This window comes from Capricornis sumatraensis, chromosome 23 (genome assembly GCF_032405125.1).
Source record: "Capricornis sumatraensis isolate serow.1 chromosome 23, serow.2, whole genome shotgun sequence".
In the NCBI taxonomy this organism is placed as follows: Eukaryota; Metazoa; Chordata; class Mammalia; order Artiodactyla; family Bovidae; genus Capricornis; species Capricornis sumatraensis.
This window is the reverse complement of record NC_091091.1, coordinates 15035696-15053142: the sequence shown is the minus strand read 5'-3', so window position 1 is coordinate 15053142 and position 17447 is coordinate 15035696. Positions and strand designations below refer to the sequence as shown.

Genomic DNA, 17447 nt, shown 5'->3' with positions numbered 1-17447 from the left:
CAATTAATATAAAACACCATTGTGATATGATAAGGGACAAAATCCACATGATCATCTCAACAGATGCAGAAAAAGCATCCAAAGAATTCAACACTCCTTCATAGTAAAAACACTTGACAAACTAGAAGGGAATAACCTCAACCTGAAAAACAGCGTCTATGAAATTCCCACTGCAGTATACACAGAATGTGAGTTATTTCACAACTTCACCAACACATCATATGGTCAGTCTTTTTAATCTTTATTTTTTACTTTTATTTTTATTTTTGGCTGCACTTAGAGGCTTGTGGGGTCTAAGTTCCCTGACCAGGGACTGAACCCGGCCCAGCAGTGAAAGCACACAGTCCTAACCACCAGACCACCAGGGAATTCCCTACATTTTTTTTTTAACCTTCTTGAAACATTTAAATTTTCCCATAATAAGTTTTTTGTTTTTTTTTTAATTTTAGTGTTAGCATTTCACTCAGTGAAACCTCAGGAATAAAACAGCACTGGCTTAATCTCTGTTCAAGAGAAAGGAATGCTAGCAGTGCCTTCCATGTGTGTGTGCAGGGCCTGCTTGCAAATGAGAGATGACAAGTGTATATATAGAGTAAGTATGAGTCAGTGTAGTTCACTAAAGAAAAGAGTGTGGGTTTCAACAAAGTGAGTAGGCGATACAAATGTCACCAGCAAAACAGAATGATAACACCACCAATACATATATTCTATTTGTTACAAAAATCTCAGTGTACAGTTGACCCTGAAACAATGAGGGGATCAGGGCCGAGGACCTTTCATGCGGTGAAAAATCCACATATAACTTATTGTCCATACAATGGGTTCTTCTATACCCCAGGTTCGGCATTTCCAGACGCAACCAACTGCGGATCATGTAGTATCACAAAAATAGGTTATGTATTTTTTCTATTTGGCCGAGCCAACAGACTTTCCGGATCTTAGTTCCCACCCACCAGGGGTCAACCAGGCCCCCAACTCCTCCCCCAGCAGTGAGAGTACAGAAGTTTCCACAGTTGTTGCTGTTTAGTCACTAAGTTGTGTCTGGCTCTTTTGTGATCCCATAGACTGTAGCCCACCAGGTTCCTCTGTCCATGGGATTTCCCAAGCAAGAATACTGGAATGTGCTGTCATTTCCTTCTCGGGGATCATTTAGACCCAGGATCTTCCTCAACCTGAGTCTCTTGCGTCTCCTGCATTGGCAGGCAGATTCTTTACCACTGTATTTACTATTAAAAAATTACAGGTACAAGTGAATTCACACAGTTCAAATCCATATTGTTCAAGTCAGCTGTAGTTAAAATTTTTCTTCTAAGTTAATTTCACCTGCTTTCAATGATCCCGCCTAGTACATTTTCTCAAGAAGAAGCACCTCCTTCCTAATCAATACTATTTTCAAAAATGGACTGTTGTAATAACTATACCACACACTATACTTTTTCAGTTTCACCATGCAGTGAGGAAAACAAAGCTTCCTTTAAATGTATCAGCTCAACTTTCATTAGCAAATGCAGTTTTATGAAAAGTGTTATACTGAAAAATTAAGGAAATGAACTAATCATATTTATACCACAGAGGGACCTTCATGTGACAAAAATGTATCATGTGCCTACCACATTCTTAGGCATACAGGAGTGAACAAATAGGCAAGGTCTCTAAATTCCTGGGCTTTCTGGGTATCTAAACACGTACCCCTCCCCTGTCTACAAACAAAAAAATCGAGGTCCAGAGAAGATAAATGATTTTTGCCCACGACCGCACACTTCATCAGTGCTAAGACTAGTGTAAACCAAGAATCCAGTTCTTTGTAGTCTCAACGGCAAGGTGGATTTACATCATAACTGGTTTCACTTTGTACTACAACCACAGGTCCACATAATGACAAAAGCACATTGAGTCCCAAGTTCCCTAAGTGAATAATAATTTCATTATCATCACACCGAAAAATGAAGTGTTATATTTAAAGGCCACTCATTCTTGAAGAAAGTGGCTAACACTCTAATGGATCATTAGAGTGCCTGGGTTTACTAGGGCAATAGATAGTCTGGAATAGTCATTGTTCTTGTACTATTTTTAAACGATGGAGGTTCTTTTTAAAAATAAACGGGGAAATGCATGCAAAATTAAACATTCGCAAATAAATAAAAGCTTCCCAGACTCCGGAGAGGCTTGCCGGGCGAGCGCACGGTCGCGATCAGTCACATCAGCGCGTTCCTGAGCGTCGGCTCCTCCCCTCCCGCCCACTCTCCCTCCTCGCCCACTCGGGCGGCGCGGGAGTATAGAGAATGGTGCCGGCGACTCCCGCTCAATTTCAATTCTCCCACGCCCTCAGCCGCCCAGCGCGTCAGCGCTTCCACCTGCGCGCGAGTCGGCACCTCTGACCCGCCGTCTGCCGGCGCTTCACCTCCGTCCCGGGCACGCCCGAGGCGGAGCCGCCCTCAGCCCCGGAGCGCTGCGCGAGCCAGGAAACTCCAAGCGCGTTCTCGAGACCCCAGGCCCGGGCCGGGGCAGGGCGGGGCGGGGCGTCAAAAACGGGGCGGTGCCTCGACTCCCGGGGTCATAGGCACCGTGGCAGCCACACCCTCCAGCTGCGCAGTGACAGCTCCCACGGCGGAGGGGGGCCGCGCGGACAGGTGCAGTCGCCCGTGCCGCCCCGCCCCCGTCCCGGCTCAGGTCCTGGCCTGCTGCGCCTCGGCCCCCGCCCGGCCGCCCGCCTCCTCGCGCACCACCTGTCGGGCCGCTTCGCGCGCGGCCGACGGCGGAAAACCCGCCCGCTTCCTGACGAGCGGCCGAAGGGGGCAGCCAGAGATCCCAAGAAGATGAGAGCTTTACCGGAGGGTGGGCCCCACGCAGGCGGTGTCTGTGCTCTGGATCTCCTGCAAGATCCGCTCGTGCTCTGGGACGGTGCCCGGACCTTCGCCGATCTCCGCCATCTTGGCTGGAAGCTGAGGAGCCGGCGAGGCGCGGCGCCGCGCGGACCGCGGGGGCGAGCAACCTGTGGCGCGAGCGCGAGGAGGCGGGGAAAGGGGCGGGGCCGGCGGCGCTGGGGCGCGTGGAAGGCCGCGCACGGGCGCGCGACCGGGTCCCTGTCCCCACACCTGAGGGAGGCCAAGGTGCTGCCGGGTGCTGTGCGGAGTGGAAACGGGTCACCTCCAACTCTCGCCCGGCACTGGCCCCTAGCTGCTGTGTAGTAATTGACCCTGCTTTAAAAGCATAGATCCCTGTATTCTGTGTGCAGACCATGTGCTAGCACTTGGGATTCTTTCGTAATGAGGGAGGTCGACAATAAAGGCTACGGGAATGTTTAACGAGGAGGCATGGGTGGTGGAGATTCAGAGAAAGGAAAACTCAAGAAAAGCAAAATGGTGTGTGGGAGTAAGATTTGTTTTAGGAATGAACCAAGAAGAACCCAGCTGGCGAAAAAGGACGACCGCTCTGAGTTGATTCCTGTTCCTGCCCGTGGGAAGTTCACAGAGGCCAGTCTACTTGGAATAAATTATAAGCGCCAGAAAAAGTAAATGACGTAAAACGAAGACATTTTATGACAAAGATACAAGAGAGACCCAGTGAAGTGTGTGATTTCATGCCAAAGTCCTTGAACCCAAGTGCCCCCAAGTTGCTGTGGCTGGGATGAAGCCACACTTTCCAGAGGCACTAGGGGAGAATTTATTTGCTTATGTATTTCACCTTCCAGAGGCCACCCACATTCTTTGGCTCATAGCCCCCTTCCTCAGTCTTTCAAGTCAGAAATTTTGCATTTCTCTGACCATTTTTCTATAGTCATATTTCCCTCTGACTCTGACCTAGGCCAGAAAAGATTTTCTGCTTTTAAGGACCCATGGCATTAGGTTTGACACAACTATAATTCTGGAGAATCTTCTATCTCAAGGTCTTAACATTAGTCATACCTGCAATATCCCTTTTGTCATGTAAGGAAATATATTTACAGATTCCAAGGACTAGATTGTGGACATTTAGGGGGAACCATTATTCTGCCTACCTCTTAGTAAGGTCCCAATAAACTTTACTAACATATAAAAATGTCCTTCTTCCTATTAATCTGAAAGTTCTGTCCTCCTTGGAAATTTCAATTCAAATTTAATCTCCTTCATAAAGATTTCCCTAAGGAATCAGGTGGCTCAGGGGTAAAGAATACACCTGTCAATACAGGAGATGCAGGTTCGATCCCTGGGTCAGGAAGATCCCCTGGAAATAGAAATGGCTACCCACTCCAGTGTTCTTGCCTAGAGAATTCCATGGACAGAGGAACCTGGTGGGCTATAGTCCATGGGTGTCACAAAAGAGCCAGATACAACTTTGCTGAGAGCCAGCACGAGGAGTCCCGCCCATGGCAAAGGTCATGAGGTTATGGGGCCCGAAAGGCAAAGGCGAATTGGGCCTTAAGGGAGCCTCACTGGATCTGCTGGTGCATCTGCCCCAAAACCAGAGTCTGCCTGCCTTACTGCATTGTGCTTTTCACCTACTTTCCTGACATTAACAGGGGGCTGTCCCCCCACCACCTTTTTCTGGAAAAAGTTAATTTAGAGCTTTTAGATTATAAGTCTCCTGGGCATAATACAAGTGTTTCAATCCAAAAACCCCTCTGATGGCTTTCTAGCCTGCCTTCAGGACTCTTACAGCTGCGCATGTGATTGTTTACGGCCTCCCTACAGCGAGAGGCACAGGAAGCTTAAAACATGCTAGGAATATAGGGGCTCCAAGGAGTCAAAATCATTAGAATAGGACTGATTAAGGGTTTCATTTGTTGAGCCAATACTTGCTGCCAAATTTTCATATCTTTTATTTGTTGATATAGTTGGTATGTAGAAAAAAAACAGGTAGTAGTCCTGGCATTAGCAACATTAGATCTTTAAGTACTTTCTTGGTTATAACCCACTGCACCTTTGTTCTACAGGAATATAACTTTCTTTAGTACTTTGAGGGTGATGCAGATTAAAGAAAAAATACTTCAAGGGAAAAAGAATTTTGTGGTTGATAGACATTTATCTAGGAAAAGAGCCATAAAAATGTTAACAGGCCCCCTGGCCAGAAGATGATGTAAAACCACCTGGGACCTTTTGTATACGGGAAGGTATGCAAAAAGAAAGCCTGGTCTCAATAAGGGTCAGGACTGCTCCCCCTGCATAACTGTATATTCCATTATTTCTTTATGTACAACTTGGGGTATACAAGCTGCTTTTGAAAATAAAGTTGTGGGTCTGGCACCGATGCTTGGCTCCCCCATGTTGTTCTTTTCTCCCTTTTCTGGCTGAATTCCCATCTGGAGCACAGAGGCTCTCCATGTCTACTTATTTGCCCTGGCTTCTAAGACCCACGTGAGAGGGAGCCCAAGGCGGGGCACCCTCCACTATTCAACTGGGCGCCAGTGGCCTACGTAGACGGTGCAAGTTCCTTGTCTTGGAACTTTATTGGTTTTCCACGTAAATCAAGTTATTCAGCCTCTTTTCTCCACTAATTTTCCTACTACACTATTCTTCCCTAATCTCTCTTTATATTTCCAAATAAATAAGTTTTTCCTCACCGACTCCATCCCCGCTTCGAATTCCCTGGATCCACCGGGGCTGGACCCCGCACAACTTAGCTACTAAGCAACAGCAACAAGAAGGAATCACAAAACCTTCTCACTGACTCTAGGTTTAAGTTAGCCCATTTACTCACTCTACCAACAACTGTTTTAATAGTGAGCACTTTTTTTGATTAGTTCTTTCTTATAATTTGAATTTTGTTTGTTTTTGTACAGTTGACACTCACAGGACAGAAACCCATGGCTGACTTCAGTGCAGGCTAAAAAGAAAGACCAAGAAAGCTCTGCTACATCCACATGTCTGTTCTACCAAGAAACCCTATCACAAGCCTGTTTCCACTGTCTTTTTTTTTTTTTTTAACCTGTAGGATCTTAGTTCCCTAATCAGAGATCTAACCGACACCCCCGCAGAGTCTCTTAACCACTGGGCTACCAGGGAAGTCCCTGTCTCCACTGTCTTCATAGTACAAGAGAACCCAGATCTTCCCTGGGAAATCTCACTTCCTCAAGCTGTGAAAACATACAGAAAAAAAAAAAATCTCTTCCCAAGTCCACCAGCACTTTCATATCATGTTAAGGTCCTTAAGTTCAGAGTTGCCCCCCTTTCGTTTTAGCTTTCCAATTTCTTATAGTTCCTCCTAGAGTTCTGCACGTGGCTGAGAGAAAGCTGGAGGGGTCTTAAAACCAGACAATGCTGAAGTTCTGAAGCCACTGAAAAGAGCTCAGGATGACTTAGAAAGGGGTTCCAAACAGATCTGAGCATATGGCCAGAGTTGAATTGATCCATTATTGGTGACAATTAGAAATTAGAACAATATCAAATGGTAAAAAGTTAGTTTCTTCAAACTTGATCTTTATATAGTTGACAATAAATATCACATCTTATAATGTGGTATATTCAGTTGCCTTTATAGAAATCTGCAACATAAACAGAAAAGATTACCTCAAATTCCCTGAGGTTCACCATCAGAGTTTCACCGCAAGAAACGATACTTACAAGCTTTTGTTAGAGGGTATACAGTTTACATATACATATAAACTTCACCCATTCATCTAGTTATTTAAAATTTTACTCTTGGGTCAAATCAAATCCCTGTACCCAGACCCCAGCATTTTGGCCCTTCCCCCAGTTGCTTTTTATTGAGTAGTAAGAAAAACAAATTTTTTTCTTGGTAGACTGAGTCTTCAATTGCTGGGGCACCACCACCTGGTGTTAGCACATCTGAGAAGCAGGTTCAGCTCTTGAGAGGGAAAAATAAACCTTTTGAAAACTGAACCTGAAACCAAACATAAGATCTGAAGACAAATTTTACAGTGTCCTACAAAGAGAACAGAGAGCCAGTTCTCTCTGCAGGAAAAGGCAGGCTATCTTAGATGATGAGCAGGACCAGAATTCATTGCTCTAAAGAGTAAAGCAAGGTGAGGAGAGAAGGACATATGACAGAAGCCAGCTTCTTACTTGGCCATCAGCTTCTAATGGGGCATTTCTTTCCAGTGTTCATTATCCAGACCTTTCCCTCTTCTCTTCTCCAACCCTGATGCAATCTATCCAAACCCAGCTGTAAATACCCTTGCCCTGGGAAGCCAACCCTACATACTCCTCACTCCTGACCTGTTTCAACACCTGCCCATAGGGATTACCTCAGCATTAAGTAGCAGTCTCTTCCCCTTAATTCAAGTTAAGATGGAAGGAAGTTCATTTACCACGTCTTCTAAAACAGCTCCAGCTGGTTCCCTCTGTGACTTCTGGTAGATCCATTAGTACTTGAAGTTTTTTGGTAAGAATTTAAAGTTTAATGTCCTAAATAGCTCACTGTGTAAATTTGAATTATGGACGTAGATATAACATGCATTTTAATGTGAAAAAAGGCCTAAAGTGCTACATATCTAGGGACTTCCCTGGTAGTCCAGTCAGTGGATAAGAATCTGCCTTCCAGCGCAGAGGGTGTGAGTTTGATCAGGGAACTAAGATTCCATATGCTACAGAGCAACTAAGTCTGCACATGGCAACTACTAAGCCCTGATGTCACAACTGGAGAGTCCACACAACGAAAGACCCTGCATGATACCACAAAGAGCCCACACACCACAGCTAAGACCTGATGCAGCCAAATAAATATTTTTAAAAATAAAGTGCTACATTTCTAAAAGTCTCCAAAATAAAGAATTTCAGCTATAAACCAAAATAATCTTAATCAACTATTTACTGAGCACTATTTTCTAAGCTTTTTATATTATCTAATTTGACCCTTACTAATTGAACTCATAATTTTATTGGTAATTAAGTTAGTACTAATTTTACTAAAATCTAATTTCAGCCTTTGGGGTACTCTTGCTATTTCCAATTTAATTTAGAGAAACTGAGACTTAGAGAGATTAAGTCGCTTGTCCAAGGCCACACAGCTAGTGAATTAGAGAAGATGGAGCTAATAAGCTGTTCTTGCTTTTCCTGTTAATAAAAAAGTCAGATAAGAAGACTATTCTGATATTGTTTCACCCAAGGAATAAATGACTGTCACTCTGGTCTGAGGAGGCTGGGGATAGTAGGGCACACTGGAAGATTGCACATGTTTGGTGAGTTATTTGGGGAGCAGTGGATATTGATTTCCAGAAATCCACCCAAAATTTCTCTTCAGGACTCCTGGGAGGGAAAAAATACCAGGAGGACTGACAGAGCAGGAGATGTACTCTGTGTCCAGCAGGAAACTAATCAGCAAAGTAAGGGTTTCATCTGTAAACAAAATCTTAGTCACTAAGAACTTATACTCTGAGCCACTTGTCTACAGACTAATAACCAACCTCGGGAAAGCCCTTCCCTCAGAAGGAGGCTATAGAAAGTTGCTGCCCTGGTCTGGCATTTAAATGGGTTCAAATTCCAATTCATATCTTACTAAATGTGGGACCCTCTGTAAAAGGACTTAACTTGTCTTTGCTTCAGTTTCTTCAAATGTGAATTGGAAGCAATAAAAGTCCCTAGCTTACCAAGTGGTGTGGGAATTAAAGAAGATGTGCTCCTGTGTGCTTAGTCACTCAGTTGCATCCAATTCCTTGTGACCCCACGGACTATAGCCCACCAGGCTTCCCTGTCCATGGGATTCTCCAGGCAAGAATATTGGAGTAGGTTGCCATTTCCTCCTCCAGGGAATCTTTGCAACCTAGAGATCAAACCCACATTTCCCGCATCTCCTGCATTGGCAGGCAGATTCTTTACCATTGCATAATATAATATATCCTTTACCATCTATTAGGCAATCCACTCCAGTACTATTGCCTGGAAAATCCCATGGACAGAGGAGCCTGGTAGGGGTCGCAGCCCATGGGGTCGCAAAGAGTCGGACACTACTGAGCGACTTCACTTTCTTTCTTTCACCATCTATTATATTATATGTATAATGTTTAGTCCAGAGCTCATTCAACATGAAGCATTGGAGGTGAGGATTATCTGACATTTGTTATTCAACAAAAAAAGCCCAGAATTTAGCTTCCTCTTTGGTAAAATAAAAATAAAAAACAGACACAATAACGTTCCTTTTCCTCTAATCATTAACAAAATAGCCTAATTTTGTATCAGAGCTCTCTGAACCTGAACTGCATTTTTTCTCTGAATGCTTGATTGGTAGAAACTGTCTGAAAGTTGTTCTTATTGTGGAGAGGGAGCCAGGACCTTGTCTTTAGGTTAGACTCTTGGTTCTGGATCTACTTTAGTGAACCCTCTGGATCTTGCTTCTAAGTCAAGTGCCTCTTTGTTGTCCTTGGAAATGATGCTCATCTCCTGAGACACACATCATGGTGGCAAACAAATCGTTGAGTCTGTCTTCATTTCCAGGCACAGGGACAATGTCTGTATTGTTCACCACCAGCCCAGTTACTATTTGTTAAATGAATAATCCACATGCAAATAATACTTCTCATGTTATACTGTTGTAAAAGCATGTTTCATGAGGTAGGTAGGGTATATTTCCACAGAGAGTCCCTTCCTCATTCCTAGGAACCCTATATCAGACTTCCTGATCTTTAACCTCTTGAGTATTTGCTATTATCATTGAGATGTTTCTTAAAGGCTTTAAGAGCCTTTGCTACATAACTGCCGAATTTTATAAAAATGCAGAACACAGGGTAGTCTTTATGGGCTCTAAACAATTAAGCCTTCCCTTTTAGCCACTCTTTGGAGAATGCCTTGACAACTGCGTTCCTCTACCTTGGTACAGTGACCCCAAGTGGCCACAGTCTGTAAGTGCAAGAGAATGTGAACAAAGCCCTGCCAGGTCTGGGAGGATTCCTTCCTGCTGCAAAACTGTGTCCAGGAATCTGTTCCATATCCCATAGGGGACAACAATAGAAGGAAACCTGAAATTGAAGCCAAATAAAATCAGTTTTTATGAAATATGGGCTGGTCCTCAAAGAAGTTCAAAAGTAATTAGCCCCAGGTTCTCTTCATTCAACAGCTGCTTTTATTCAAAGCTTGCTCTGTGCCAGGTTCTGTGCTAAGCTTTCAGACAGAGCTGGCTCATCCATGTGGGGCTGAAGAAGTTGCTCTTGGGTTAACACTCTGCCATCACCATCCTTTGGACAAGGGGGACTCCATCTTCATTTCGCATTGGTCCTGTAAATTATATTACTAGTCCTGCCCTCAGAATGATGTCCACAAAGCACCATTAACTTGCTCATCTCAAAGCTAAACATTTTAAAGTCCACTGAGCAATTAAAGAGCAATAGTATTTCCTTTGAATTCTACTCTCTCTCTCTTTCATCTCTCCCCAACAACCCCCAGCACTGGCTTATAAAACGAACTGTTTTCTCTTCTCTTTCCTTCTCATTGCTGTGTTTTTTTTTAATTATTATTCCTTGTCCTGTTCAGTGCAACATCTCCATGCCTCACTCTTTCCTCATTTAGCTTCCCTTCATTGCCTGTTGCCCTTTCTGCCTCTCCTCTCACTTGTCCTATTTTTTGTTTCTCCTCTCAGCAAAAAGGATTTAGAAATGTAACTAATGTAATGAAATGATAATAACAGCTGATATTTACTCCCTGGTCGCTTTTGTAAAATAGCATCCCTGGACCTCCCTATCCTTCACCCTGATTTGTTATTCTTCATAGAATTTATTACTGGTTTTTAATCTATTTTTAGCTCTCTTCACTAAAATGTCAGCTCCCTGGGAGCAGGGAATTCCCTGATAGAGCAGGGAATTTGCTGTATCAACAAGACTGCTGACCATCCTTGACCACTGTCTGCCACATTGGAGATGCTCCATAAATATTTGTTTACTGAATGAAGAACTGAGCATTGTATGGCTCATGTATGAGCCACTACATTAAATACACTGAATGACTAATTTGTGTAAGCCTTCTAATAGTTCTTTCTATAAGTGTAGAGGCAAAATTTGAACTGGCTCCAGAGCCCATTCATTTAACTGTAAATAAATGAAACTGTCTCCCTGCTTGGAATACTTTGTTCTCAAAAAAAAAAAAAAAAATTTAACTTCTCTCTAGTGTTTCCCTGAAGATCAAACAGCTAACAGAATCATTTAAGTATTCAGTGAAAATTTGGCAACTACAGAGCCCACTGTCATTAGGAACCCCAGGCTTTCCTGGGGTGCTGCAGACATAGTAGGCCTCATTCATAATTAGGCCCTCAGTTATTCCTAAACCGTTTCTTTGTATTCCATTTTATAAACACAACATTCAGTACACTACCCCACTCCCGTAAGATATTAGATGAGGTCATGATATTCAAATATAAGCCTTAGTAAATAGGATTTTGAAAAAGGGATACCTCTCTCCCTTAAATATTTGCAACCAAAATAAAATTTACATTATTCAGTATTTTCCACCTGCTCAGAATTTCAAAATGTCATGAATGCTCATTTACTTTAACACTCTAAAGTATATATTACATTATGCTGAAATGTATATCCCAGTGTAAATTAAATATAATAATAATAATTGCTAACATTTATCAAGCATTTACAATGTGCCAGGCTGGTATTGTGCTAAACACTTCATATACGTTAATCATTTGATATAGGTTTTATTATAATCCCCATTTTGTAGTTTTAGAAACTAAGGCCAAAATCAAACAACTAATACATGTTATACCTTTGATATTAATCAATGTATTTAATGAAATAAGATTTTGTGGAAATCTTACATTTCTGAAGATAAAAACAGCAAGAGCATCCTAGAATTCTGCAGCTGAATATAACCAGTTATATTTTTTAGAATGTCATCCTGAGATTCTATTGTGTTTACAGTTTAGGTTGTTGGTGTTTTGTGGTTGTTGTTGCTTTAATGTTTCCTTTCCTAAAAGCATGTTATCTTCATTCTTAAAAACATTAAAGTCAAAGAAACTACAATATCCTGTTTGCGCTTAAACTGGTAAAACTCCACGCTCAGCTTTTGGAAAAGAGCCCAAGAGAGTCTGTGAGTACAAGTGTAAAACAATTATGTTATCATAAAACAATTGCAAAAATTTCTTCTGGTACGTCATCATGTACAATTCCCTTTTCCTCCTATTTTTCCCAGCCCTCAGCAGGGCTTTCTTTGGATACCTCCTCTTTTCCTACCTCCCACTAACACTGCACTTCTCTTCAGTCTCTTTATCTCAGTCTCAGCTCTCGCAAAACATTTCTGAACTCAAATCGGTTCAGACATGTTACAATTTCAGGACCTGTTCTAGGAGGCTAAGAGCAGACCTGAAGGACCCCATGAGGCAACATGAGCCCAGGCTATATCCAGGTATGAGAGGATATCCATGGGGCGCAGTTCTCACGAGGGAGGCTTGGCAGCTTGAAGCTCTAGCATACATATGTTAGCATCCTGCTACTGTGCTGTCCTAAGACCGTAGCCACCAGCACTGTTTCACCAGAACCACCCTCAACATGAGGATTCATATAACCACTACCAATGCACTGGAATTGATACACTAGTTGAAAACTATTAACTGTGCTTGTTCAAGGCAGCTGGTAATACTGGATAAGGCCCAACAAAGTACTAGTCTTGTAAATTCTTAAAGCATGGCTCCAGACAGCCATTAAGTCTACCAGGGACAGGCACGGCCCCTAGAGGGAGCAGCTGGCAAGAAGCTGGGCATGTTTAGGCCAAATGGAGGAATTGGAGTAAAAATCATAAAACCAAATGAGAAAATCTAGTGGAAATTACCATATGGTGGTAACATGATAAAAAACAGTGATGCCCAGGCCAAAAAGGATTAGGACCGCAAAACTAATTTCAGACCCCACCTGCTCATGAGTTTCAGCCTACCAAGAATCTGTCAGCCAGGAGATTTTGAATGCCCAAAGCAAAGCCAAGCTAGGACAACCCGGGCACTAGCAGTAGATCTTTCTTTACATTTCTCTCTTTTCTTTGAAATTCAGTCACTATCTGCATGTCTAACATCAAATACCTTCTCCACCAATTCAATTATTAGAGCTGCCTGATATGTCTTTATTGGGTATTTCATTGGCAATACAAATAAACCATGGAAAAATATAATGTCTCAGCTCCCCCTAAAACTCTCTCTCCTTTAAACTTAATACTTCAGGCAGTGGTCTCATTTCACACATAGATGGAAACAAACACAGGATCTCAGGATCATCTGATCCTTTTCCACTTTTCCACCAAAACAGAAAGAAGACCAAAGGAGCTGACCCAAAAGCCCAGTGGGGAAGTCAGGCAGGAGACAGGATGGGCCACCTGGGAGAAGCCTGCTCTTGGAGCAGCCTTGTATGAAATCAGGAGGTGGGGGAAGGAAGTCTGGGCAGGTGAAAGAGACGATGGCCACTGACAATGCTGGATGACTTGAGTCCCAACCTCAGCAGCTCGCTCACGACTCCCCAGTGGAGGAGACTCATTCTCTCAGATGACGGTGAGGCTGAGATGACAGGAAGGGCTGTGGAGCCATTTTTAAATAGGACTCTGCTATGGGTTTGAAGTCCCTGAGCTCTCTGAGCTCACCCTGTTAGAGAAACCCCTGATCTAACCCTGATCTGAACACTGACCTCAGAAACAAGGTGGGCAGGGAGATGAAGCGAACTAACAGTTTGGGATTTTACAACAGAAAATGTCTGCAGGAAAATGCCTTTCTTTTGTGACATGGAAGACAACTAGGAGAGCTCTTGGGTGTTTTCTCTCCCTCAGTTTCCACGTACGGGGTTTCTCCCCTGCATTCCCAGCCTCACCTTCTTAATGTCCTAACCTTCCCTTCACTGTCACTCCACAAGGCCTCACGGTAGGTCCTGTGCAGCCCTCCTGGTCAGTCTCCCTCCAGCCAAACTCCTTTTCCACCCTCTCTGCCTTTAGAACTTGTAACTATTCAAATCTATTCAAATACTTCTGCCTTTTCTTATTCCCTGAAATGATGACTTTCTCTCTGGACTACCTTTTTTCCTTTGTCTTGTAAGACCATCATTATCTCAGAAGCTCATACAAATTAGTTCAACAAATATTTATCTAGCTACTGTGTGTCAAGTATGGTAGAAGCTTCTGCAGAGGATACTGAGATATAAATAGATATAGTGCCCTCAGGAATCTTTAGCCTGAAAATGGTTATAGCACAAAATACATGTGAGCCTACACACATCCGAATGAGTCAGAATAAATGCCCTGAATTCTTTGGGGCTTCAAAGGATGAAGCACTCACCTGTGATTGATGGATCAGAGAGGCTTCACAGAAGAAAGAATATTTGAGCTGTGTCTTGCAAGATGGGCTGGATTTTGGCAGACAGAAGTAAGAGTGTAATTTAATAAAGAAAAGGAACCATAAGAACCAGAAGGAAGAAAATCTCAGGGCATATTATCAAACAGTAAACACTCCAGTTTGGCCAAAATGGAAGTCCTGTCTTTATTTTCCAACCCTCATATTTGGCCACATGAGCTGATATGTTCCGTAAGAGGAGTGGACCAGAATAGGTGATGCTGGAATATCAATAACATCCATAGGGAAGTGCTGAAAGGCAAATGCCAGCCCAAGAAGTCTTCATCGCATCAATGATTACAGCAATTGTTTAGGAAAAGCAATTTTGGTGAATATTGTCTCAATTAAAGGTTTGTTAGGGGACTTCCCTGGCAGTCCAGTGGCTAAGCCTCCATGCTCCCAATTCAGGGGGCCCGGGTTCGACCTCTGGTCAGGGACTAGATCCCACATGCTGCAACTAAAGATCCTACATACCACAACAGAGATTGACGATCCCGCATGCCACAACTAAGACCCAGTACACAAGGCGGCTCAGGTGGTAAAAACCCACCTGCAGTGCAAGAGACATGGGTTTGATCCCTGGGTCGGAAAGCTCTCCTACAGAAGAAGTGGCAAGCCACTCCAGTATTCTCACCTGGAGAATTCCATGGACAGAGAAGCCTGATGGGCTGCAGTCCATGTAGTCATATAGAGTCAGAGCTCTTTGTGAAGCTAACAGTGGGCATTCCAGGTCCACTGGTGCTGACAGGCAGCACCTGGAGAAAATATGTGTGCAGGGTCTGCTCTTGTGACGATGGGAGAGTGCTGTGACTGCCAGATCTAAACCGACTCTTTCCTTTAGGAGACCTAGTACAAGACCCAGGACATTTACCCTCAGAACAGAAGGCAGGACACATCCAAGAACCAAAACAGGAAGTCAGGGCCAGTACCAGAGCAATACTGCCTGATAGTTTCAAGGATGGATGAAGCCTGTAGATATTGGCCAGGGTTGAGAGACCAGGGGAAAGATGTAGAGAGGATCAGGGGTTGAAGACTAAGGGCTCTGAAGCAGTAATGGCAGCAATAATTAACACATGTCCAGGCTTCCCTGGTGGCTCAGATGGTAAAGAGTCCACCTGCAATGCAAGAGACCCGGGTTCAAACCCTGGATCTGGAAGATCCCCTGGAGAAGGGAAAGGCTACTTACTCCAGTATTCTTGCCTGGAGAATTCCATGGACAGAGGAGCCTGGAGGGCTATAGTCCATGGGGTCACATAGAGTCAATCATAGCTAACATTTTCACTTTTTCAGGCTTTGTTCCCCTCTGGTGTTTCCCTCTAGACTTCTGACCTAGCCACCAGCAGATGCACAAGTTTTAGAAGGTGCTGGTACAGTATAAAGTATGTTCCACTTGGAAAAAGTTACCAAGTCTCCCATTAATGAAAAGCTTTGGTTTTTTCTACCTGCTGAATAGGATAAAAAGCACCTGCCCTTATTCATGGATGTTCATGATGCTCAGATAAAATGAAGGTATAACTCATGAAGGTATAAGTTATAAATGGAGTTGTAATTATTTTTCTACTGTATCTACATATTGATAATTCAAGAATCAATCAATAAATACCAATAGCTTCCAATACCCCCAACCCTACCCTAGGCCCTTTGGAAAGATTCAGGATACATTTAATGCAAAATCAAATTTAAATTCAGATTTAAACATATCTGCTCCTGGATCTTTCTGAGACTAAAAAGACAACACCAAAAAAAAAAATCCTTTCACTTAATCTACAAATATTAGTCAACAAATATTTATTAACTGTCACTATCACAGTCAGAGATTGCCATCCTGTTCCCATACTGATAAGTGTCAGATACAAGCAGACAGTCAAAAAGAATTAAATTTTTTAAACCGCGCATTTAACACAGAGATATAAGGTCTTTCATTTTAATTCTGTCCTTGAACTATGTAAATTAATCCCCATCTTACCAAAGAAACTATTTTTTAATCTCCTGTAGAAATAAAAAATGCATATCCGAGAGTGCCCCATATACCCAAGAGCAGCAACAACACAAATAAGCATTCTGTGTTTTTTTCCTACAATTCACACCCACATCCACTCAAATATAAATGAGTTTCAATGATATGACTAATTGTTCTCTGTATTTTTCACTAAGCAGTATTTTAGAGAAAACAAGTGAAACCTGATGCAAATAAGATGGAATATCTATTTGGAATCGGCATGCAGCCCTTTTTGATCACTTGAAAGTCATTTCTATTTTTTAACCTTGTGGTGATGAATCATGAAACAAATATAATACAAACAATGTGGATAATTTACTCACCGTCATTTCTCTAAGGATAAAAGTTTGAGATTAGGTATATATAGAATTGCAATCATTTCTCAAAATTATTTTTTATTGTTATAGAGAAAAGTATAAAAAGACATGAATAAGACTACTTTATCACCACCAAAGAAGAAACAGCAACACATAAAGGAGCCCTACCTTAAAGTAGCTTCAATGGGCAGCTCAAAAGACTGAATCTCAGCCAGGACATTCTCATAGGTTTGATCTGGGTCTTCTTCCAACATTGCTCCTGATTTTCCAACTGCAGACATCATATTTTCTTAATGTAAGACAGTACTTTATAAGAGAAATGTAGTTGTATTATAATTATGACAGGGTCTCTCTGTCCAGCCAGAGTAGCAGCAAAAACTGAGCTCACTGTCTGACTTCATGCTATCAAAATCCTTGCTTCCAAGAATGTTGCACAGCTGTTGCTGTCTTGTCTCTACTTATAACATTTTACTTATGATTAACCTTGACACAGTTCAGAAAGTTCCCGCCTGATGCCTGCTGTACTTACTTACTTGTTTCTCAAATACAGTAACCGCAAACTTTGATAGGAATTAGAACAATTACATTATAAAAAGCTATGAAAGACAATTGACTTGTTGGGGCACATATTTTAATGTTGTTTATGCTCAGTATGTGATTAAAGTTATACTCTCAGTTACTCCTGCAACTCTACCCTTGTTCCCACGAACTCAAAAAAATAACAACAGCGAGAAAAAACAGTCCTCTCGGATATGATTTTGAGGTCACTGGGCAAGCACTTTGGTCCCCTATCTCTTTCATTTCTCCACACTCTTCACTGCTGGGTGAAGTTCGACCATGACGGAGCCATTCCTTTTTTTTTTTTTGTCTTCTGTTCTAATACAAATTCTCCTGGAAGT

General features: G+C 42.6%; 1 protein-coding gene across 3 annotated transcripts in view; it reads right to left on the bottom strand.

Moving 5' to 3' along the window:
* Nucleotides 1-16802, bottom strand: part of EXOC6 (exocyst complex component 6) — a 190046-nt gene extending 173244 nt beyond the window's left edge. For 2 of the 3 annotated variants that reach the window (XM_068961739.1, XM_068961741.1), the window contains exon 1: nt 2830-2930. In XM_068961739.1, coding sequence (XP_068817840.1) covers nt 2830-2930 — 101 coding nt within the window. Of the gene's footprint in view, nt 1-2829; nt 2931-16716 lie in introns of those variants that run through there. The other variant, XM_068961740.1, reaches the window with a different exon arrangement.
* Between the last annotated feature and the right edge of the window lie 645 nt (nt 16803-17447).